The 23,835-nt window shown below is 42.3% G+C and overlaps 1 protein-coding gene across 1 annotated transcript in view; it reads left to right on the top strand.

Annotated features, from left to right (window-relative positions):
- LOC307129865 (NACHT, LRR and PYD domains-containing protein 3-like) overlaps positions 1–23,835 on the top strand; it is a 119,674-nt gene that overhangs the window by 51,902 nt on the left and 43,937 nt on the right. Inside the window, exon 11 of the mRNA XM_079822655.1 lies at positions 133–303. Within this exon, the coding sequence (XP_079678781.1) occupies positions 133–303 (171 nt within the window). The remainder of the gene's footprint in view (positions 1–132; positions 304–23,835) is intronic.

The raw sequence follows: 23,835 nt of genomic DNA, 5'->3' as shown, positions 1-23,835 counted from the left end.
TTTCATGACCGTGATAAATCTCCAATTGAAATGTTGACATATTAATAGTCTGATTAAAATTGTGATTTTGTACCTGTTCATCTGATCTGATCTAAACTGAGAGAGTGAAAAGTGTGTCATTGCTCTCTACAGGTTGAGTAAGTGTGGCGTCACAGATGAAGGTTTTGCTGCTCTGACTTCAGCTCTCAGATCAAACCCCTCACACCTGAGAGAACTGAGTCTGTCTGGGAATAAAATAGGAAAATCAGTGACTCTTCTCTCTGCTGTACTGGAGGATCCTCACTGTAAACTGGAGGAACTGGGGTAAGATTATATTTGACTCTCACACATGAATCACAATGTAAAGTATATTTGAAGTGTTCAGTCTCTTTCTGCTGCTGTGAGTTCAGCTGATTGAGCTGTAAGTGATTGAACACATGAGCTGCTCCTCAGTAACATGAGGGGAGGGGTAGTCATAAAAATAGTGGTTAAAAACCTTTTTATAACTTATAAATTCATGTATTTATTCATTTGAATATGTAAAAAGTATTGATATTGAAAGTTAATTAGTTGTACCTGATTGTATGTTTTTATTCATAGTGTGATTTTTGGGGAATTGTATTGAATCCAGAAATCGAACAGTGCATGAGGGTTAAACAGACTCGAGCTCAACAGTCAGAACTGAGAACAGTGCAGTTGTGTTCTTAGATAAGATCAAATATTGAATGCAGTTGTTGAAAGAGGTAGAACAATAATGAATTTGAAGAATTTAAAATACTAGAAAGAAAAATGAGAAGGGAGATTCAATGACTCAATGTAATGGGAACCGAGAGAAGCAGGAATATTACAGAGAGAATGAAACGATGTTCAAAATACACTGTAAAAAATTTCAGGCCTCTCCAATTCAAAATTTTCTAGTGACTGATCACATCTAAATTTTTCAATTGGCCAAATTTAATTTCTGTGAAGTTAGCCTTCACAGCCACCCTTTTCCGACTGAGGTCCATGGCCTCGGATTTGGAGGTGCTGATCCCCATCCCAGCCGCTTCACACTCGGCTGCAAACCGTCCCAGTGCATGCTGAAGGTCCTGGTTAGAAGGGGCCAACACGACAACGTCATCCGCAAAGAGCAGAGACGAAACCGTGTGGTCCCCAAACCTGACACCCTCCGGCCCTTGGCTGCGCCTAGAAATTCTGTCCATAAAAATTATGAACAGAACCGGCGACAAAGGGCAGCCCTGCCGGAGTCCAACATTGCACCGGGAACAAGTCTGACTTACTGCCGGCAATGCGGACCAAACTCCTGCTTCGGTCATACAGGGACCGGACAGCCCTCAGCAAAGGACCCCGGACCCCATATTCCCCCAGCACCCTCCACAGGACACCGCGAGGGACACAGTCGAATGCCTTCTCCAAATCCACAAAACAAATGTGGACTGGTTGGGCAAACTCCCATGAACCCTCCAGCACCCTGTAGAGGGTATAGAGCTGGTCCAGTGTTCCACGACCAGGACGAAAACCACACTGTTCCTCCTGAATCCGAGGTTCCACTATCGGCCGAATTCTCCTCTCCAGTACCCTGGCATAGACTTTCCCGGGGAGGCTGAGAAGTGTGATCCCCCTATAGTTGGAACACACCCTCCGGTCCCCCTTCTTAAAAAGAGGGACCACCACCCCGGTTTGCCATCCCAGAGGCACTGTCCCCGACCGCCACGCGATGCTGCAGAGGCGTGTCAGCCAAGACAGCCCCACAACATCCAGAGACTTGAGGTACTCAGGGCGGATCTCATCCACCCCCGGTGCCTTGCCACCGAGGAGTTTCTTGACCACCTCGGTGACTTCAGCTTGGGTGATGGACGAGTCCTCCTCTGAGCCCCCAGCCTCTGCTTCCTCAATGGAAGACGTGACGGCGGGATTGTGGAGATCCTCGAAGTATTCCTTCCACCGTCCGACAACATCCCCAGTCGAGGTCAACAGCCGCCCATCGCCACTGTAAACAGCGTTGGTAGGGCACTGCTTCCCCCTCCTGAGGCGCCGGACGGTTTGCCAGAATCTCTTCGACGCCAGCCGATAGTCATTTTCCATGGCCTCACCGAACTCCTCCCAGGCCCGAGTTTTTGCCTCCACAACCACCCGGGCTGCAGTCCGTTTAGCCTGCCGGTACCTGTCAGCTGCCTCAGGAGTCCCACAAGCCAGCCAGGCCCGATAGGACTCCTCCTTCAGCTTGACGGCATCCCTTACTTCCGGTGTCCACCACCGGGTTCGGGGATTGCCGCCTCGACAGGCACCGGAGACCTTGCGTCCACAGCTCCGAGCAGCCGCTTTGACAATGGAGGTGGAGAACATGGTCCACTCGGACTCAATATCTCCAGCCTCCCTCGGGATCCGGTCGAAGTTCTGCCGGAGGCAGGAGTTGAAGATCTCTCTGACAGGAGACTCGGCCAAACGTTCCCAGCAGATCCTCACAGTACGTTTGGGTCTACCGAGTCTATCCAGCTTCCTCCCCCGCCATCAGATCCAACTCACCACCAGGTGGTGATCAGTTGACAGCTCCGCCCCTCTCTTCACCCGAGTGTCCAAGACATACGGCCGCAGGTCAGATGAAACGACCACAAAGTCGATCATTGACCTACGACCTAGGGTGTCCTGGTGCCATGTGCACTGATGGACACCCTTATGCTTGAACATGGTGTTCGTTATGGACAAACTGTAACTAGCACAGAAGTCCAATAACTGAACACCACTCGGGTTCAGATCAGGGGGTCCGTTCCTCCCAATCACGCCCCTCCAGGTTTCACTGTCATTGCCCACGTGGGCGTTGAAGTCCCCCAGTAGAACGACGGAGTCCCCAGTCGGAGCACTCTCCAGCACCCCTCCCAGGGACACCAAGAAAGCCGGGTACTCTGCACTGCTGTTTGGCCCATAGGCACACACAACAGTGAGAGACCTATCCCCGAGCCGAAGCCGCAGGGAAACGACCCTCTCGTTCACCGGGGTAAACTCCAACACATGGCGGCAGAGCTGGGGGGCTATAAGCAAACCCACACCAGCCCGCCGCCTCTCACCATGGGCAACTCCAGAGTGGTGAAGAGTCCATTCCCTCTCGAGGAGTGTGGTTCCAGAGCCCAAGCCGTGCGTGGAGGTGATTCCGACTATCTCTAGTCGGAACCTCTCAACCTCACGCACAATCTCAGGCTCTTTCCCCGCCAGCGAGGTGACATTCCATGTCCCAAGAGCCAGTTTCCGTGTCCAGAGATCGGGTCGTCTAGGCCCCCGCCTTCGACTGCTGCCCGATTCGCTTTACACCGGCCCCTTACGGTCCCTCCCGTGAGTGGTGAGCCCACAGGAAGGTGTCCCCAGGTCGCTCCTTTGGGACGTGGGGACACCTTCCCGTGGGCTCACCACTCACGGGAGGGACCGTAAGGTTTATTGTTTATTTATCACTGTCCTAAATGTCAAAAATGGTGCTAAGCACCCTCAAATGCAAGCAAAAGCACCTTCACTATTACTGTAATAATATTGGTGAAACAGATTTGGCAGATTTGCATATTTGCCGAAAAAAAAAAGGTTCTATATGGCACCAAAAATGGTTCTTGGCTCGTAATCATAGGGGAACCTTTTTTAGTGCTACATAGCACCAATTTTGGTGCTTCAGTGGTTCTTCAGTGGTTCTTCAGAGGTCAAAGAACCGGTGAAGAACCTCTGAAGAACCGCTGGTGCTATATAGCACTAAAAAAGGTTCCCCTATAATTACAAACCAAGAACCATTTTTGGTGCCATATAGAACCTTTTTTTTTTTAGAGTGTGGAGAACGTCACATGCATCTATTTACAGTATGTTTTTGTAGCGGTGAGTAATGTAGCCAATCACAGATAGTTGTTGCTCTCTCGAACGCGATCAGAATTTCACCGCTCAAAACGCCATTTTCTGCGAAACCTCTCATTAACAAAGTCAAGACACCATGTAAGTAAGAGATTTATTGTTGACAACTTCATTTTTATAATGGAACTTTGTGAGATTGTGATGAACTGACAAAGCAACAGCATTTTTGTGATCGTAGTGATCTTGGCTTGCTTTCGAGGCTACAGTCTATAACATTCATTGAATAAAACTATTGTTGCTAAGAGGACCAACGGCCAATTGCACGCAGCAAAGTTTCGGAAGTGACATCTAAATATAAATGCCACTCTGCACGAGACAGAAATATCCTCCTGAGACCCAGGATAGAGGTTTTACCTCTGTAGAGGACATTATATTTTAGCAAATTTCTCTGACAACATACAGTTTTAAGTCTGGATATTTTTATGAAAATATTATTACCCATTAATAAAGTATTATTACCCAAAAATCCCATTGTTTGTCTATTCATGTCTTTTAAATTTTCTCAATAAATGGGTTCTGGTGTCCTCTACAGAGCAGAGGATATAAGATAGGTAACTAACATAGGAATTAAAAATTTTTTAAAAAAATTTGTTCTAAATTCACAAATCCTTTTTTTCTGGTTCTCAGGAAGGTGACGTTAAAATACCAGTATGCTTTAAAGCAATGTAAAGGCAGACTAATAGATTAATAGACAATTTTTATCAAAATACAAATGAATGAATGAAATTGAAATGATTGGTAAAAGTGATGACTTAAATAAATAATCATACATTTCTCACTTTACGCTGCTATGATGGAGCCGTTGCTTAGCCCTTCTGCACTTTACTAGAGCACCCTCAGTAATTTCAGAAGCACCCTCAGTGATTTGATTCTGGAACCGGGCCTGGATAGCGGTTTGAAGGTCGCTGCGCGTTCTGACTCCATTTTATCATAATCTTGAATTTAGGTTAGAATGCCAGTTGGTTATTTGTTAATTTATATTTAATAATTAATCACATTTAATCATTCTGTTTAACCCTCTGTTGCCATAATCAGTGTTGGGCACGTTACTTTAAAAAAGTAATTAGTTATAGTTACTAGTTACATCTTACAAATAGTAACTGAGTTAGTAACTGAGTTACATCATTATAAAAGTAACTAATTACCAGGGAAAGTAACTACTGTGTTACTTTTTTTTTTCTTCAAATGTTCAAATATGTCAAACAACTTGGATGCCCCCAATATTAGATATGTTAAATTAATGAATTGGACACTAAATTGAATAAATTACTATTATAAAACATTGTACATTAATGTACACTATTGCAATGTTGCTGTGGGACAATGTGAGAGACACCTATCAAATTCAATACATTATTGTAAATATTATCAGTAGACCTACTATAGTGTAAATATTGTGTAAATATTATCAGTACTATAGGCCTACTACTCCTTTGGTAGGGGAGCTCACGTTATCACCTGGGTTTTTAGCCACTAATTTTGTGGCGGCATGTGATGTGAGGTGCTTCATTAGATTAGACTCTTTCTTCCTGGGCATCAGTTGCATGTTACATAAACATTCTTACCTTTCACCTCAACGAGGGAAAAGTAGTGCTTATACTTCCAATTTGCGAAAGCTACCTTTGAAGTCGTTGGACTTGCCATCGCTGCCTGTGCATATGCGTGTGCGTCATAGGTGTGTGTGTGTGTGTGTGTGTGTGTGTGTGTGTGTGTGTGTGTGTGTTTGTATGTGAACCATAGACCGTAAAAAAATAGGTGTGAACTCAACCTCAACCTTGTCTCCCACCCACCAATCATAATCAGTGATGCAGACCACCCCACCCACCCCCCAACACGCATGGCTGGTGCGCGCACACACACACACACACGTTGCAGGTTCGACTGACAGAGAGCCTGTTCGGATGATAACTGCTTCAGTGAGCTCAATTATAGTAACGCCACTTTTTTTTAAAACGCTAACAGCGTTTTAACGGGAGAAACAGTATATTATTATTATTAATATTTCTGCTACATCGCTTTAAGTAGGTCAGACCAGACAGAAACCTCTTTCAAGTGGAAACACCTGATAACAAAGGGAATTTAAATTGAATCGCTCTCCCATTTATCTGTCTTGAAAAGAAACCAAATGGCTCTAACAGCCACACCCACCGTCATGAGCAAAATATCTCTAAGGTCTAAAAACTCTTATTACCTTCTTGTATACTTCTGTGGTGATGAGATTTTTGTAACAGTCGCACTGAGACATTTCAAATGATATCAAACACATATAATTGTGAATTTACATTAAATCCAATAGATTTTGGACATGAGGGGGAAGTAGGATGGGGGGAGTTTCAGGTGAAGGGAAAGACATGTAGATTAAGGCCATTCTCAGTTGATTCACTCAGTGTGACGTCGTCTGCGAAAAGTGTCCTCTCAGTGAGTAATTGTCCTCCACCAGACATCTTGGCATTATGTAAGTTTCTCAGTCTTTCAAAGTCAATTCCAACACAGGATATTTGGTGAAAATACATTATTTTCAATAAGGAAAAACTCTGAATACATTCAAGAAGTCTTCTGCATAACAGGATATCTTAATGTGGTGAAGAAAACGCGGCACTGCAGAGGCTAAAAACCTGGAACTAAAAATAAAAACTAACATTAATGAAAAAGTTCCACTGCATCACATCTGGCAAGTGACAGAACAGAAGTTACTTCATGTATTTTATTTAATTTTAGATAGCAAGATGGCGCCGTTGTGCATGGCTGCTGCTTGGCCTGTTTATTTGGCTTCTGTTTATTTCTTTTTTAACTCAAAATGTTTTTAGTTTAATTGTCAACGACCGTCAAATGCCCTTGGGACTCTGTTGAGGTTTCATCAAACGCTGATTTGAAATTCTTTCAATAAAACTTCCCTCCCTTTTTGACGACCGTCTCGGCCTATGGAAGCCGGCTGCCGTGGAACTTTCCTGGAAGGAAACGCCGCAGGAGAAGAGGAAAGCGAGGGGGCATTGCGGGTAAACTTAAGTTAATTTTAATGCTGAAATCGCATCATGGCTTGGATCGCACTCAGCTTGGGTCTAGTCGCTTCGTTATGCAGCTCTCGCTCGAGGTGATTTATCAATGGATCTTACCTGTGACCCAAGAGAATACGTTTTTTATCCCTTCCCGCTGTGGAACACCATGTTTTCGTCGCCGAGGTGTGAATCTCTGCAACCTTCCGTTCTCAGCCGGACTGCGATCCAGTGTGTGTCAGGATGGCTCTGGTAAACGCGCGATCACTTGTAAATAAGACATTTATTTTGCGAGATTTCTTCACCCTAAACAAATTCAATTTTTTATTAGTGACTGAGACTTGATTGAGTATGGGGGATACTAGCCCTTTTTCCGAACTTGTGCCCTCGGATTGTTCTTTTTTTAACTGTCCCAGACTTTTTGGCAGAGGCGGTGGGATTGCATCTGTTTTTAAAAGCAGCTTTTGTTGCCGACCTATAAAGACTGAATTGTTTTGAAGTTCTCTTATTTGAACTGAATATGGATCAGCTAACCATCGCTGTGGTTTACCACCCACCAAAACCAAATAAGTTTTTTAATGAGTTTGCAAACTTTTTAGGAGACATTGTCCTTCAGTATGATCGTCTTTTGATTGTGGGGGATTTTAATAGAGATGTTCCGATACCCTTTTTCCCTTCCCGATACCGATTCCGATACCTGGGCTCAGGGTATCAGCCGATACCGAGTACTGATCCGATACCTGGGTGTGTATCTGTATATACAGCTCTATATACTACTAGCCCTGTATGAATTGCTAGAATTATTTTATGGTGTGCTTCAGACTTATCCCTTAAAGGTCCTGTTCTTCGTGATCCCATTTTTCAAACTTTAGTTAGGGTGTAATGTTGCTGTTAGAGCATAAATAATACCTGTAAAATTATAAAGCTCAAAGTTCAATGCCAAGCGAGATATTTTATTTAACAGAAGTTCCCTTTCAAAGCCTACAGCGAACGGCCGGTTTGGACTACATCCCTGTACTTCCTGCTTTAATTACGTCAGTAGAACAGTTTGTTGACTAACCTCAAGAATACGCGAAAAAGGGGACGTGGTCTTGTTGCTCCCGCGTTGAGAAAAGGAAGTGTTGCGTTTGTATAGTTTGTTTGTCGCCATGTCGTCGAGACGCTGTTATTTTCATCCCGGAGTCAAATCACCTTTGTTTGGCTTTCCCAGGGACGCTGTACTTAGAGATCATTGAGCGCATGCATCTCCGTTATGGTAAGAGGCGTGACCTTTCCGGGCAACGTGCGCCAAGCTGCTGTCGAATCACAACACGGGAACCGCTGGCACAATCAGAACTTGTTACATATTTCTGAAGGAGGGACTTCATAGAACGAGGAAATTCTCAGGCCGTTTTGAGGACAGTGAAAACAGCGGTATACAGATAAGTAAATTGTGTGAAAAATACTGTGTTTTTTTACATGCGAAACACAATCAAAGCTTCAAAAAAACACGAAAAACGGGACCTTTAATAAAAAATGAACATATGCATACAGTGAACTACTGTATTTATTACAGTATTTTTATTATCTGACATGCATTTGACAGTAATATTATTTATTTTTCTTAAGTGAAAAAGAACTTCAAATGCAGCCACAAATCTAACACTGCAAACTTAAAAAGGTATTTTAGTATTACAATATAACTGTATAAAAAACAGTGCAACAATTAAATGTAGGAATATATAAAAAAATATATTCATCAGAAAATAATCTCTTTACAACCTTCTAGGCATAATTATTATTATTATTATTATTATTAGTAGAGATGTATTATTATTACATAGAGACGTAGCTAAATCTATTGTAGGCTACAACAGTAGCCTAATATATTCTGAAATCTTCACGTTAAACCAAACTTTTATTTTGACGGGTTGCAGTGAACACCTTTGAGTATCTGTGTTCATTATATGACACTGTAAATTCTCATGAAGTGACGGTTTATGCGTTTGTTTCCTCATATAGTGACCATAGACTGTAAAAACGCACGTAGTAGAGGTAGAGAAACTGGGGGAGGACAAAGACTATGAGCGAGTGTCACGTGCGTGTGTGTGCTCGGGCGCCCGCCATCCACACAGAGACGAAATACTGCTTAACCACGGACATACTGCTAACGCTTTTTCATTTCTTCTTCGTTGCTCTAAACAGTGGTTGCTTCTTGCTTGTGGCAACACAGCACAACTTTCTGTGTTTGCAATGCATTCTGAGCAGTGAAGAAGAACCGCGCAGTGGTTAGGCAAAGCTAGCGGTCATAATAACTAGGTCTTGTTTAAGAAAATGGTATCGGATCGGTACATGGGTTCAAGTACACGCTGATACCGATGCCAGAATTTGTTGTGGTATCTGTGATATTTCCAATACTAGTATCAGAATCGGAACAACTCTAGATTTTAATTTTCACGTTTGTTGTGAGTCAAACTCATTGGCCAAGGATTTTACTAATTTGATGGACTCTTTTGATTTCATTCAAATGATAAACAATCCAACTCACAAACAGGGCCACACATTAGACCTTGTGTTGTTGTATGGTATCTCGATTTGTGACCTTGAAATCCTTTGAGTTTTTCTGATCATATGCCTGTTATATTTAATTGTTCTATTTTAAATGGAGCTTCAAAACCTATATGATTTTCGCAGCAGATTTGTACCTTTACTCCATCTTCTAGTGATGATTTCTCAAAGTTATAGTCTTGATTCCCTTTCGAATTCCCTTTCGAATTTGTCTAATGTTGATGATCATCTTATGTTGTTCAATTCCATCAGTAGTGACATTATAAATTCTGTGGCTCCATTAAGAGAAAAACAGAAAAATTCTAAAGCGGAACCCTGGGTAACTAGTACCACACTTGAACTTAGACGGGATTGTCGTAGAGCTGAACGAAAGTGGAAAAAAGAAAAATTACAAGTGTCTTATGAAATATTACGTGATTCACTTATTAGATATCAAAAATCAGTTAAAGCTGCAAAATCCCAGTACTTTTCTGATATTATAGCTAAAAACTCCCATAAACTTAAAATGCTTTTTATCATAGCAGTAATAGTTGTTCTGTTTTTGAAGTCCATAAAAAATGCATCTGTCAAATAACGTGCTCCATGCGGCTCTGGGGTGTTAATTAGAAGGGGCAGTCGTGGTTTAAGGGGCAGTCGTGGCCTAATGGTTAGCGAGTCGGACTTGTAACCGGAAGGTTGCAGGTTCGAGTCTCAGGTCTGGCAAGAATTGTCGGGAATTGTTGGGGGGAGTGAATAACCAGCAGCGCCCTCCTCCACCCTCAATACCACGACTGAGGTGAGACCCTTGAGCAAGGCACCGAACCCCCAACTGCTCCCCGGGCGCCGCAGCAATATGGCTGCCCACTGCTCCGGGTGTGTGTTCACGGTGTGTGTGTGTTCACTACTGTGTGTGTGCACTTGGATGGATTAAATGCTGAGCACAAATTCCAAGTATGGGTCACCATACTTGGCCACATGTCACTTCACTTCACTCAATGCGTTTGTGTAAGAAAACTATCCATATTTAAAATTTTATAAAATAAAGTTTCAGCCGACCGCCTTCAGTGTTCAATTTATGGAAAAAGTGTTGAAAGGTACTCTGCCGATCGAAAGACTAACTCGACCAGGTATGCTCGTCATGACGTCACGGATGCATCTTGAGTTTCACTTTCAACACTTTTCCATGGAAGGCGATCGGCTGGAACTTTACTTGATAAAGTTTTAAATATGGATATTTTTCTTACACAAACGCATCGATTCGCTTCAGAAGGCCTTTATTAACAAATTATGTAAATTATGGGCTAATTCATTTTTGGGTGAACTATCCCTTTAAGCTCTTTATCAGCATGCTTGTCTGATATTAAGTCTTGGTTTTATTTTAATTTTTTTGCATCTAAACGAGAAACTGAGGTTATCGTTTTCGGGCCTACAGATGTGTTAGCAAGTTCTAATGGTGACCTGGGAGATTTGTGACCAATCACGGAAAGTAGGGACACAAGTCGGTTCTGGGGCAATTTGAGTTATTCACGGATTCTGAAAGTGTAGCCTCCAAGCTTTCCAACTATGTGTAACACATGGAAATCTGATCATATTTGGAGAAATTGTGGCCATTTGAAGGCAGGCACTCCAAAAAGCTAAAACGGGAGAAAACAGCCTCTAAAGATTGTGCAGTTCTCACCTGTTCTCACCTGCTGGGAGTGACAATAGGGCTCATTTACATCTCATTTAGATAAGCCATACCCCCTGTAAAGCTCCCCCCTGTAAAGCTGCATGGTTGCATAGCAACGACAGACACAACGGTAAAAATCGGACCGCATACTATTAATAATAAAGGATAATGTGAATTGTAAATGTCAGTAATTTATCTTTTTTGACTTTTATAAAAATGATTTAGAGGCTGACATATGTGAGTTTTATCTTTTTATAAAACCTTTTTTGTCAAAACTCTATTTGAACTTGTGCATTGTAGATAACATGTTGCAAGACACTCCTTTAAAATCTGGCCATCATTTTTAAAGTTATTATTTTAATGTTTATGTAAACGAAAAGTAATCTAAAGTTGATCTAAAATGATCTGATATTAACTTTTGCATGGATTTTATTGAAAAGAGCTTAGGCTCATGTAACCAGTCTATTTTTGCTATATTTCTGTGAAACGCTGAGGTACCGTAGTAGTTTTGTGCATGCTACATTTTTGACTTATAACGCACATTTTACGGCTACGGATACTTTATACTTTTACTTAAGTAGGAATTTAATCTGATGCATTTACTATTACGTTAGTAAATCCTTGTTAAGAATATTAAGTAGCACTTCCTCCACCACTGGCTAAAATTATTAGCATCACATTCAATTCAAGAATGCTACCAGGCAGGTTTACATGGGCTAAGTCAATCACACCAGTCAATTCAAGCAATTGAAGCATTATTCAATTTAATAGCAGATGCTAACATTACCATCTAAAAGCCCATTATAGTAATGGGGGTTTTTGGCAAGTGATACGATGCTAACGATTACAATTAAAACGACAGTCCTGAGCTAGCTAATAACAATAGGTAGGTATGGGAAGGTCTAAATATAAGATAACGTACGTTTTCTTAGAATGAATACAAAACGACAAACTTTGATGTTTATGGAAACTCACCCCATAAGAAACAGAAAAGTATTCTTGCAGATCTCGTTGCCTCCGATGAAATAAGTCGTTCGGGCACACTTTCTCTTTGGCAGGGTCTTCTTGTTTGTGGATGTAACCATCTCCGAAGTTTGCACTGTGCGTCTGTTTGCCTCTAAATGTCCAATAATTCACATGTCCTGCCACTCTTTTTCCGCAGCTAAGTATGTTTGTACATAATGTCTGGAGAAATCTTCTGGCTACAGGACTGTCTCCCATGCAGAGAGTTCTCTTTTCTCCTTGTGTAGCATTTACAGTCAAAGTTACAGATTTTCCCCATTTCTCTGTCTTTATCCCCATCAAATGTTACTATCGATATAGCCTCTGATATCTTACGGTCCAACTCGTCTGACGCTAGAGCCGGCCAGAGCTGCATAACTAAGTAGCCACGCTTCCCTTGGAGGGCGGGGGCAATAACAAAAGAAACACGCCTCTACTGCATGCTAGAATCTCCGAAAAACAAGCTGATTTCAACCTCAAAATGAACGCTTTTAAAAATACCAATACTACTATCTCAAACACGGAGAGGCTTCTTTGTGATCTCAACTAACAGATTCTACAAAAAAGCTGTTATTTTTTATTCTGCCCGTGAATTTGACAAGAAGATTAATGCTGTAATTAAATCGAGTTTTTTCCAATTAAGATTACTATCTAAGGCTAAGAGTTAAAATCCACCGCAAATCCACACGATTGCGCCTGTATAATGTGCAATCCACATCCACCACATAAGACCTCGGATTCACTTTTCCCAGACACTGGCCTCTCCGCCACCGGCCCGTGCGATCTCCAGGCAGTGGTTTCATTCTGATGTGTTCGCCGACATTAAGCTCTGGTAGATCTTTGGCTCTCGCGTCATAATGGAATTCCGTCATGCGCCGTTTCCACCTCAATTTCTCAGAAACTCCTTTGACCACTTTGGGGAACAGTAAACTGTTTGCCATAGGAAGTCCCGTCCTAAGTCTGCGGGACATAAGTCGCTGTGCAGGACTGCTGTCTAATCCCTCTGTTTCGCCAGTGTAGAATTGCTAGCCATGGATCTGTTCCGTCGAGTTTTGCCCTCTTACAGAGTGATTTCACAATCTTCACCGCAGATTCGGCCTTTCCATTAGATTTTGGGTGCTGGGGTGAAGATGTGACATGCATAAACCCCCACTGTGCCGCAAAAACTGTTCACAAGCGAATTGCGGCTTGTTGTCCGTGACCGTGATCACCTGTTCTGGCTGTCCGTAACGTGCAAACTGCACTTTACAGCGTGTAATGACTGTGTCCGCTGTCATATCTGGCAACTGATCAATTTCCCAGTAATCTGAGTAGTGGTCCACTCTGATAAGAAATTCTCTGCCACCGGGACGCGTACAGGTCCATACTCACGATTTGCCAGGGGCGCATAGGGATTTCATAGGACATCATAGTTTATTTTTGCTGATTGTGCGCATACTCATTACATGCGGGGCAATTAGTCACAAAATCATTTATCTCACCTCTCATGTTAGGCCAGAACAGCGTTTCCCTCGCCTGTCTGTAACAGGCGTCTCCTCCGATATGAGTGGTGTGAATCCGATTCAGCATCGTTGCTCTCAATGCCTTCGGTATAATGACACACTGACCTCTGTAAAGCACACCATTCTGAACGCTCAGTTCATCTCTGAATGGCCAGTACTCGCGCACTGAGAGCGTCACGTTTTCTTTGCGCTCAGACCAGCCAGTTAGCACGATCTTTTCCAGTTCCTGCAATGCGTTGTCAGCTTTGGTCTCAGTTACAATTTGATGGAGACTGGCATCAGTCACGTTGAGGTGTAGGGCTTGGTCTATGAATGAGAACATTGTCCGTTGTACTCACAGCATGTTGTTTAGTGGTGTCAACAATAATCAATTCAGCGATGCATCGCAATGCGGGGCATGCACGATTCAGCATCGATGCGGCAAAGTGCCATAATCGATTATGTCACCGTTTATTTTCTGGCCTTGAGTTGGACAATAAAGTTGTGAAGTTTCAATTACTTCCAGGGTCATAACAACAGCAATCTAGGTGGCTGAGGCAGAGGGAGATGACCGCGATAGACGGGTAATTAAAAACGCACCCAAAGCTTGGAAAGCGGACATCTGGGCACATTTCGGATTCTGACGCCGGCTTCACACCGCACACGTTAGCAGGGCAGGAGCGGTGGGTATGGAGAGCGGGAGCCCGCGCCCCCATTGTGGATTCACACTGGCAGCGTTTGTCTCGTGCAGCTCGTGCAAATACAGACAAATATTGTACATTATGTCACATTTTCCGGTCTTCTCCTCCGAGCCCCGTCTGTCTCGTGCTTTGATTTATGATGGGCAGCATATGCTGCAAATGCGACCGTGTTCCCCTCTGTCCCAAACACACATGCATATAACTTGTTGTATATAAGTAGTTCACATGATAAATGTAAGGTAACATTAAAGTGAATATATGCTTCTAGTTTTAATAATTTAAACAGGCTTTTGAAGTTTGGGCAAAAACTTCTGGCAGTGTTGTGTTTTTATTTTTTTTAACAACTCTGGATGTCATATGGTGATTGTGAAACACATGGGGCACTTCACTACATGATTTTCATGATTTCAGTTTTGATCAAGAACAATCCACTGTGGCTTTAAATCAGCGTGAGCAGCGCGGCAAAAATAGACTCGGCGCCGAAACGATTGCGGCACTGCTGCTTCTGCTCCTGCGATGCGCTGCCGTGCCGCCTCTGCGTGCGATGTGAATGCTCTAATCTGTTAACATGGGCGCCGAAAAAAATATGCGCTGCTTACGCCCTGCTAACGCGCCTGCCACACTAAAATCAGGCACGTTGGCAATACAACTAACTTCACGAACCATGTTTATCGTTGGCATCCTGAGTTGGCCTCAACAACAACAACACAAAAAGTCGACACATTCCAGCCAAGAATTGACGAGTCGCTAGTGTCAACGTTACTGTTTGTGTTGCACTGAATATTTTTATTGCTGGGTGCCTGGGTGGTGGTTGTTGTTACAATAGTGTGACTGTAATTAAGGATTAATATTTGCACAGGAGTTCATGAAGTGCCCTGTCTTAGAGCTTTTTACTGTGTGTAAAAAAAAACACTTATGTTCACTGCTAGAAAAAGTTGGCTTAGTTGGTTATTATTGCTCTATATAATTTCAAATGGTTCTAAAGCAGAGAGAAGAGAAACATTTCTCATTCAAAGCACTGAAAGCAGTGATTTATGTTTTCTTTTTCAGGTTTGAAAATGTCATATCCAATACCCTCTACCATTCAATTTTATTTTATTTTATGAAATTTATGTCAAAGATACAGGAGAGTGATAAAACACACATAGCAGCCAATAAAATCTGTTGTTCAATATCTGACTGCTTGTATTGCCTCATGACTGATTAAAAATTTGCCTTGTTGTGTGCAGTAGAATTTTGATGTATCGCAATGCATCGTAGAATCGAATTGAATCGTTACCTGGTGAATCGTAATCGAATCGAATTGTGAGGGCAGTGCCAATGCACACCCCTAATGTTGTTGTTGTTGTCCGGGCTCGTTGGACACCTGCTTGTCGAACGCTGCTCTGCTCAGTGTGTCACTTATGTACATCTCAGGGCCAGGTTTGTATACAACATTCAGGTTGTTGTTCTGAAGCTGTAACATCATGCTTTGGAGGCGTTTGGGAGCACTCAGGAGTGGTTTCTTACAAATTGTCACGATGGGTTTATGGTTGGTATCAGCCGTGATTATCTCCCTGCCATACAGATAATGATGAAACCTCTGACATGCGAACACGATGCTCAAGCATTCCATCTCAATTTGGGCATAATTTTGTTCTGTTCGCGTAAGCGCCCGAGAGGCGAAAGCCAAAGGTTGCCCTTGCTGCAGCAAGCAGCAGCCCAAGCCGTTCTTGCTGGCGTCACTTTGTATTGTCACTGGCTTGTCAATGTCATAGTACTTTAGAACGGGTGTGTCTGTAATCATACGTTTTATTTATTGAACCGCCTCGTCCTGCTTGGGGAGCCAATGCCACGCTACGTCTTTGTCCAGAAGCACACCTCTGAAAGCCGTGGGAGAAACTTGGCCAGATACGTAACAAATCCAATTAAACGCTGAACTGCTTTTACGTCTTGTGGTGTTTGCATTGCCAGGACTGCTTTCGTTTTTTCTGGGTCAATTCGTAACCCTTCCGCCGATAATATGTGCCAATGAAAGTGCGCCGCTTTTAGTTTGAATTGCAACTTTCTTTCGCTCAGCCGGTGTTTCACAGCTCTGCATCTCTCCATCAGAGTGCAGAGATTTCTGTCGTGATCTAGCTCGGCCTCTGTCCGAGTCACCGCTACCAACAACTAAAATGTCATCCGCTATGGGCTCTATGCCACGGAGTCCCATCAACAGCTTGTGTTGCTTACGTTGATATATTTCTGGTGCAATAGAAAAGCCGAAAGGCAGTTTACACCATCTCATTCACCCCCATGGTGTACAGAACGCTGTCATTAAACTGCTTTCATTGTCCAGTTTGCAGTGCAGAAAGGCATCCCAAACGTCCATCAGCGTGAATAGACGTGCTTTGGGTAGTTTATACAGAACATCTTCCAGTGTTGACATGTGGTAGTGCAATCTTTGAATAGCTTCATTCAGGTGTTTTGGGTCTATACATATCCTTACTTTGTCTGGCTTGGTTATGACAACCATGTTTCTGATCCATGGTGTAGGTTCAGTGACATTTGTGATGTGTCGGTCTCTCATGTACTTGTCCAGCTGTTCTTTCACTTTAGCTTTCAACGCCACCGGCACATTTCGTGGCACGCATTGCACAGGCGACACACTGCTGTCGAGCACAAACCGGACCTCTCCTGGTACTGACTCGACTGGGTCATTGAACACGTCCTTAAAATTATGAGTTAACTGTTGCTTTGTGAGAGGCATGTTTGAGCATATAACCAGTCTATGAAGCTCCTCTGTGATGGAGTCCTAGCCGCTCACATGTGTCACCCGACAGTAATGGCTCTTGATCGCCTTCAACCACTTCAGTTTGTGTTTGGTGCCCTTCACGATGCATTCTGTGTGAAATCACCCTAGGGAAAGCATTGTGGCACCAGAATACCATTTCAGCCTTGTTGTGCTCGGCTGCAGGGGGCTTTCTGGGTCCAATGTCTCTTTGACTACACGGCTCATAACATTACAAGTGGCTCCCGTGTCTAGCTGACAGGCCTGCTTTCTTTTGTTAAGTGTCAGATTAACGAACCATCTTGGACCTGGGGACAGCAGCGAAAAGTTGACCCTAGCTATAAGGTCCTTGCTCATCCTGACCATCATCCTTCACTACATTCACTCTGCTGGACCTGTCGGCTCTCTGACGGGCTTTACAAACCTTGGCGAAATGATTAGATACACCACTTGATCGACAAGTCTTTCCATATGCAGGGCACTGCTCTCTGCCTTTCTTGTGACCACCCCCACAATATTTACAAGACGCAGTTCTGAACGTTTGTTCATTATTCACTTCACCATCCTGGTGTTTCAGCCTCTGTGCTTGTGCAATGTTCACAGTGTCACTGATTGTGTTGTTGATTGCTTTTACGCGCTGTTCCATCGCCTCTGCTAATCTGCATATTTCCACAGCCTGTGACAAAGTCCGCTGGCATTCACGCAACAGGCGCCGCCTGGTGTTCTCATTGGCAATTTTTTTTTAATGCTATTTTCATATTTTTATTCTTAGAATTTGTATTACTATGTTCTTGTTGTGTTTGTATTGTATATGTGCACTGAAAGCTTCAGCACCAAGAAAAATTCCTTGTGTGTGCAAGCACACTTGGCAATAAAGCTCTTTTTCTGATTCTGATTCTGATTCTGATTCTGATTCTGATTCTGATTCTGATTCTGATCCACAGAGTCTAAATTTAAATCCAAGTTGAAAACCTACTTTTTCTCTCAGGCTTACAACTTTGTTTGATTTTTAATATTGATTTTAAAGATTTCAAATTAGTGTTTCCAATGTAAACTCCCTTTATTATTGTATTTATTTATTTATTTATTTATTTATTTATTTATTTATTTATCCTCTTGTAAAGCACAATGGCCAACTACTGTTGTATTTATTGTGCTATATAAATAAAAATTGATTGATTGATTATATAATAAGGATGAGACGAATGAATGGACGAATAAGAAATTAAAAGACAATAACTTAAGCCCTGAAAGAGGCCGACGCCAAATGCAGCTAATGGCACAGTGTTCAACGGTCACATGCCGCTCATATCACACAAATGACTTCATTTACTTATTACCTATTATTTTAGACATATAAGACATGAGGAAAATAAAACTATTGGCTTCCATTAGATAATTGTGGTAAACAAGAACACTCATGAAACCAATGAATGCATGAACTCGTGATGCTACAAAATGTCTTTTAAACTTCATACCGGGTCATAAAGCAAAACTCTGGAGAATAATGTCAGTGCTCAATACTCACCAACGTCTTGTGACGATGAATATCTCTATTCTCTTGGGAATATTTGTTTTGGTCTTCAGCACTGGCTGTTGGCTCTGCAGTCCGCTCGCACTCCGGCGCATCCTCATTTAAAATCTCCACACAAACGGTTTTCCTCAAGTGCATTTTGTGCATGCGTATACAGTTTTTTGGACTTGTTCGTCCAATATGGATTTTTCACTTCGACTTCATAGATTGACTGAGGACAATTAAATATGTTGGGTGAATATACAATTTTAATTTTGAGTGAAGACCTTAAGCTATGATTAGTACAATGCATCTTTTTGCATGGGGATAATTATTTGGAAGTCATTTATTGGGCCAATATGTAATGATCAATGTTCCAAAAATTTTTTTTTTTTTACAATGTACCAGCAACTGAGATAAAATCAGATCTCAGGATGATAGTGTCAAAATAAAAATAAAAAACACACAGAATGTCAGTGTATTGAAGGGTTTAAAGAGGAACTCGGTTCTGATCAAATATCCAGCTCAATCACGTGAAGATTTTAGTGACCATAGTGTCTTACAGCCTACTGAGGGAAAGAGGGATGTTGAATCTTTATTTCTATCATAGTGCTTTTCAGATCTTCATTGATTCACAGTGTTGGGCACGTTACTTTAAAAAAGTAATTAGTTATAGTTACTAGTTACTTCTTACAAATAGTAACTGAGTTAGTAACTGAGTTACATCATTATAAAAGTAACTAATTACCAGGGAAAGTAATTACTGCGTTACTTTTTTTCTTTTCTTCAAATGTTCAAATATGTCAAATAACTTGGATGCCCCCAACATTAGATGTTAAATGAATGAATTGGACACTAAATAGAATAAATTATTATTATAAAACATTGTACATTAATGTACACTATTGTAATGATGCTGTGGGACAATGTGAGACACCTATCAAATTAAATGCATTATTGTAAATATTATCAGTAGGCCTACTATAGTGTAAATATTGTGTAAATATTATCAGTACTATACTTTCCTTTGGTAGTGGAGCTCACGTTATCACCTGGGTTTTTAGCCACTAATGTTGTGGCATATGATGATGTGAGGCGCTTCAGAGTCACTTGCCACCGGCGTGGAGAGACTCTTTCTTCCTGGGCATAAGTTGAACGTTACATAAATATTCAACGAGGGAAAAGTAGCGCTTATACTTCCAGTTTGCGAAAGCTACCTTTGAAGTCGTTGGACCATCGCTGAATGTGCATATGCGTGTGCGTCATAGGTGTGTGTGTGTGTGTGTGTGTGTGTGTGTGTGTGTGTGTGTGTGTGTGTGTGTGTGTGTGTGTGTGTGTGTGTGTGTGTGTGTGTGTGTGTGTGTGTGTGTGTGTGTGTGTGTGTGTGTGTGTGTGTGTGTGTGTGTGTGTGTGAACCATAGACCATGAAAAAAATAGGTGTGAACTCAACCTATCAACTTCAACCTTGTCTCCCACCCACCAATCATCATCAATTATGTGTACCGCACCCACCCACAACACGCATGGCTGGTGCGCGCGCACGCACACACACACACACACACACACACACACGTTGCAGGTCCGACTGACAGAGAGCCTGTTCGGATGAAAAGCGCTTCAGTGAGCTCAATTATAGTAACGCGACTAACGCCGCATTTTTTTTCCTCAGTAACGCTAACGGCGTTGTAACGGGAGAAACAGTAATTCGTTTGATTACTCGTTACTGAAAAAAATAATTCCGTTAGTAACGCCGTTTATCTGTAACGCCGTTATTCCCATCACTGTTGATTCATTACGATTTTTAATGATACAAGAAAGAGGAAATTTGTTTGTCTAACCCAGATTAAATCATCTGTGCTCCTGTTTTTGACCCAGCAACCATTTACTGAAGGTCAGAGGTGGAAAGATTAACAAAATATTCTACTCAAGTATTAAAGTACAAGTAAAATTGCCAGTCTAAAAATCTACAAAAACTAATTGTGGTAGGCTATTTTGTAAGATTTCCGACTCTATAGAACAGTGTCAACTTTACCGCACTCCGAGAGCCCCCTAGTGGTCGGGAGCATTTCTGTTGTGTTTTGGCTTTATTTTGTTCTGTTGTGGCTTGTTTCCGTTGTGGATTTTTTGTTGTGTTGTGGCTTTATTTCGTTGTGTTGTGGCTTGTTTCCGTTATGTTGTGGCTTAATTTCGCTTACCAACATTTTTTTATTTTATTTCGTTGTGTTGTGCACTACTGGGCCACTGTAGTATGGTTTATTAAAGGTCCCATGGCAATGAAAATGACATTTTATGAGGTTTTTTAACATTAATATGAGTTCGCCTAGCCTGTATATGGTCCCCACGTGGCTAGAAATTTCGATAGGTGTAAACTGAGTTCTGGGTGCCCTGCTCTGCCTTTGAGAAAATGAGAGCTCAGACGAGCCAATCTGGAATCTTCCCTGTATGCCGTCATAGGGGGAACGGTTACCTGTATGGTTACCTCCCCTTCCTCTGCTTTGCCCGCCCAGAGAATTAGGAGAAAATGGATTCCGTTTCGCAATGTCAGCACAGGCTTTTACAATATGGATTCGACAACACCGCCACAAACAGTGAGTAACAGTGTTCATTAACGCCTGATCTGTGATCAGTGATTTCTGATGTGTAGCTAAATATTCAAGTTCACACAGACTTTCTTCCTAAATCGTTTATGCATCCGTGAATCAAGCCAGTGATTAAACTATCAACTTCACATCGTTTCTGTTAGTAGCATGAAACAAATCTGTTATTTAAATTGTGATTAGATGCTAGATTAGTGATCAGAGAACACTCTCTTTATAATATTCGGATCTGTGAATCGCACGTCGCAAGTATATCTGCAGTGCACACTTGCCCAAACTGCTGTTATAATGAATGACACGGTTATGCTGAACAACAAAGCTCTTACTGTATTCATATCGATGTCGTGTTTGCTGTTAGTTGTGGTGAAAGTAGGGTTGCAACTTGCCACCCGTCCTGTGAAATACGGAATCGTCCCGTATTTACAGGCAAAATGTGTCCCGTATTTTACAGAGGTCCACACACAGTTCAATAAACACATAAGGATTTTGCAGTGTGGGGAATACTGATAGCAAATTATAAAGAAATCCATTTCACAATAAGTAGAGAAGTTCATTTGCACGTGATTGCGTTTTAGTGGCGGAGTCTCGAGACCATGCAATGTAGTGTAAACTTGCGCGATTTTTTTAAACATGTCGAGCTCGCGCCTCGCGTCCACCGTTTGAACGCAAGAGGATCTCCAAACATAGAAAAAAGGTATCAATAGGTCTGTCCAGTAACTTACGATGAACCTTGGGCGAACTGCACACTTTGCAGAGAAGCATTTCAGTTGCTCAGACAGGCGGTGACAGACACATCCATGCTTTTAAAGGTATAGGCCTATTGATATATATTAATATAATATTCCATACGTTGTCAGAGCTTGGCAGACAGAGTTATTATATTTTTTAGACAGGTTAATTAATAGATTATAGCCTAATTAATGTTATTATTAATTTATCATTTAGCTAGGCTATATAATCATACATAATAAATAATCCTGTCATATAATGTTTATGACATTAAAAAATATGTATGTTTAGATAAAAATGGGACAAATAATTACATAATAATATAGTCATAATTTAAGTAAATTAATAAAAAATTTAACATTGTTGAATTTCAGAATTCAAAAAAGTGATTACTGGTTCAGAATGACTGCTTAAAGGGACAGTTCACCCAAAAATGAAAATTCTGTCATCATTTTCTCACCCTCAAGTTGTTCCAAACATGTATACATTTCTTTGTTATGGTGAATTCAGTTCAGATTATATCCTACTCTGGAAGTCAATGGTGACCCCAAAGCAACCTGGTTACAAACTTTCTTCAAAATATCAAAAATCAACAACTGCTCCAACTCTCGTGCATTCTCTTCGCTCCTTTGTCCTCCTTCCCCCCCTCCTTCGTCAACTCTTACAGCTGATGACTTTGCATCATTTTTCACAAACAAAACCTCTTCCATCAGCAGCCAATTCTCCACACCACAAAACGACACACACATCTCAACGACCATCACACACATGCTCCCCTTCTTCTCTCTGCTCTCTGAAGCAGATGTCTCCAAACTCATCCTTTCCAATCATCCCACTACATGTCCGCTTGATCCTATCCCCACTCACCTCCTTCAGGCCATTTCTTCTTCTGTTACTCCTGCACTCACTCACATTGTCAACACCTCTCTTCACACCGGGACTTTCCCCACAGCATTTAAGCTGGCTCGGGTAACCCCACTGCTTAAAAAAACCCTCTCTAAACCCAGCACTTTTAGAAAACTACAGACCAGTATCCCTTCTACCTTTCATTGCAAAGACACTTGAGCAGGCTGTGTTTAATCAGCTCTCTACGTTTCTTGAACAGAACAATCTCTTGGACATCAACCAATCCGGTTTCAAAAGCGGCCACTCAACTGAAACTGCCCTGCTCTCAGTTACGGAGGCACTGAGACAGGCAAGAGCAGCTTCCAAATCCACAGTACTTATCTTACTGGATTTGTCTGCTGCTTTTGACACAGTTAATCACCAGATCCTACTGGCAACTCTCATGAAGATGGGCATCTCAGGAACCGCTCTCCAGTGGTTCAAGTCTTACCTCTCAGGTAGGTCCTTCAGGGTGTCATGGAGTGGTGAAGTGTCTAAGTAACATCATCTAGCCACTGGCGTTCCCCAGGGCTCAGTGCTTGGACCACTTCTCTTCTCCATCTACATGTCATCGTTGGGATCGGTCATTCAGAAATATGGCTTTTCCTATCACTGCTATGCCGACGACACTCAACTCTACTTCTCATTTCAACCTGATGATCCATCGGTTGGTGTTCGTATCGCTGCCTGCCTAACAGACATTTCAGCCTAGAGGAAGGAACATCACCTGCAAATCAACCTTGCAAAGACAGAACTGCTTGTGGTCTCAGCCAAACCAGCACTGCATCACAATCTCTCCATTCAGCTAGGATCATCAACCATAACTCCGTCCAGGACAGCCAGGAACCTTGGGGTTGTGATTGATGATCAGCTAAAATTCACTGACCGCATTACTGCAACAACCCGGTCCTGCAGATTTGCACTATTCAACATTAGGAAGATTAGACCCTTCCTATCAGATCATGCCACACAACTACTGGTACAAGCTCTTGTTCTCTCCAGACTGGACTACTGCAATGCTCTTCTAGCGGGCCTTCCGGCATGCACTATCAAACCCTTGCAACTGATCCAGAATGCAGCAGCGAGGTTGGTCTTTAGTGAGCCGAAGAGAGCACACGTCACGCCT

The sequence above is a fragment of the Gobio gobio genome (assembly GCF_949357685.1).
Source record: "Gobio gobio genome assembly, chromosome: 8".
Lineage (NCBI taxonomy): Eukaryota > Metazoa > Chordata > Actinopteri > Cypriniformes > Gobionidae > Gobio > Gobio gobio.
The sequence above is the reverse complement of the archived record's forward strand: the minus strand, read 5'-3'. Positions and strand labels throughout refer to the sequence as shown.